The sequence below is a fragment of the Poecilia latipinna genome, unplaced genomic scaffold (assembly GCF_001443285.1).
Source record: "Poecilia latipinna isolate Pla-1442-1.1 unplaced genomic scaffold, P_latipinna-1.0 Scaffold2046, whole genome shotgun sequence".
Taxonomy (NCBI): domain Eukaryota; kingdom Metazoa; phylum Chordata; class Actinopteri; order Cyprinodontiformes; family Poeciliidae; genus Poecilia; species Poecilia latipinna.
The window spans coordinates 94,916-96,220 of record NW_015114662.1 but is presented as its reverse complement, the minus strand read 5'-3'; the positions used below and the strand labels follow the sequence as shown (position 1 = coordinate 96,220).

General features: G+C 50.6%; 1 protein-coding gene across 3 annotated transcripts in view; it reads right to left on the bottom strand.

The window, feature by feature from the left end:
* Window positions 1-1,305, bottom strand: part of LOC106935936 (histone acetyltransferase p300-like) — a 28,133-nt gene that overhangs the window by 19,549 nt on the left and 7,279 nt on the right. For all 3 annotated transcript variants that reach the window (XM_015016674.1, XM_015016676.1, XM_015016675.1), the window contains exon 2: window positions 661-1,301. In XM_015016674.1, coding sequence (XP_014872160.1) covers window positions 661-1,301 — 641 coding nt within the window. The remainder of the gene's footprint in view (window positions 1-660; window positions 1,302-1,305) is intronic.

Here is a 1,305-nt window from a genome sequence, read left to right as displayed (position 1 = left end):
CGGTGGACCGCCGGTGGGCCGCCTCAACCCCCCGACCACCGGGCTTAGCAAGTTTTCTGGGGGAAACCTTGCAATACAATACACTGTTATTATTATTGGTATTTTATTAACTTTTACTGCGGCTCCTCTTACATATTTTCCTGTAGCACGGCTCACTACACAGTAGTTCTACTTGATGTTTTAGATCTGTCTCTAATAGTAAATGTACATCAGAGGATTAATTTTCAGACCCATGTGGCGTTCATGCAAAGAACTTAAATGATCCAAAAGGCTTCCTTGAAGCCTCACCTGATTAGATGGCATATTAAATATTGTAAGACTAATGTTTTCCTAATATAAAGACATTTTCTATCTGTAGACTGATTAGTTCCCCCCCTCCCCCAAGCATGTCTGTTGGTAAGAAATGTTATTTTTGTTAAGGTATGATAAAACATACAGTATATAAACTAACCCTTTAAATAAGTTCATATTTGGTGCTGATCAACTATAAAATTGCCAACACCGTTAGCTAATAATTTAATTAGAACTGAAAAAGTAACTTTATTTTTCCCTTTAACCAAACACAGTAATGTGTTGATTTCCAGATGTAACATGAGCATCTTCAGGTGGATGTGACTGAACTCCATCAGCTCTCCATGTGAACAGGCTCAGGGCCCCTACCTTGTTCATGGATCCATGCTGTTGGCCCCTCATGGCTCCTGGCCCCGCGGCTCCCTGCTGCTGCAGCGTGTCGGCCAACATGTTGCCGCTGCTGGCCATCCCCTGGTTCCCAAAGCCCATCCTAGGGGAGCCGTTCATCACCTGGCTTCCCATCATGCCCGGCTGCTGCTGCTGGCCGTTATTGGCTTTCTGCTGCACTCCCATCATGCCCCTGTTACCCATCATCCCCGGCTGCTGCATCATGTTGGCCTGCTGCTGGGAGAGATGCTGCTGCTGCCCCCCCATCATCTGCTGAGGCCCCTGACCTGAGGATACCTTCATGTTGGCTAGGTGCTGCCCCATCACCGCGGGGCCGCCCATGGCTCCCGGATGTCCTTGTTGACTGGAGGTGGTTGTACGCAAAAGCTCTGACAGTTGCTTGTGCTTGGCCACTGCGTCTTGGCCCCCGCCAATCCCGCCGGGTTCCCCCCCTGGACCGGGGCCGAAGCCCAGCCCCATTCCCCCTGCTGTTCCACCTGTGGGGCCTCGTCCCAAACTGCTGTTCAGCTGGTTCAGGTCCCCATCGTTGACCAGAACCGGTTCGCTGGGGATGATCAGCTCATCCGGGAGGTCGTGCTCCAAGTCCAACAGCGTCCCGAAATCTGA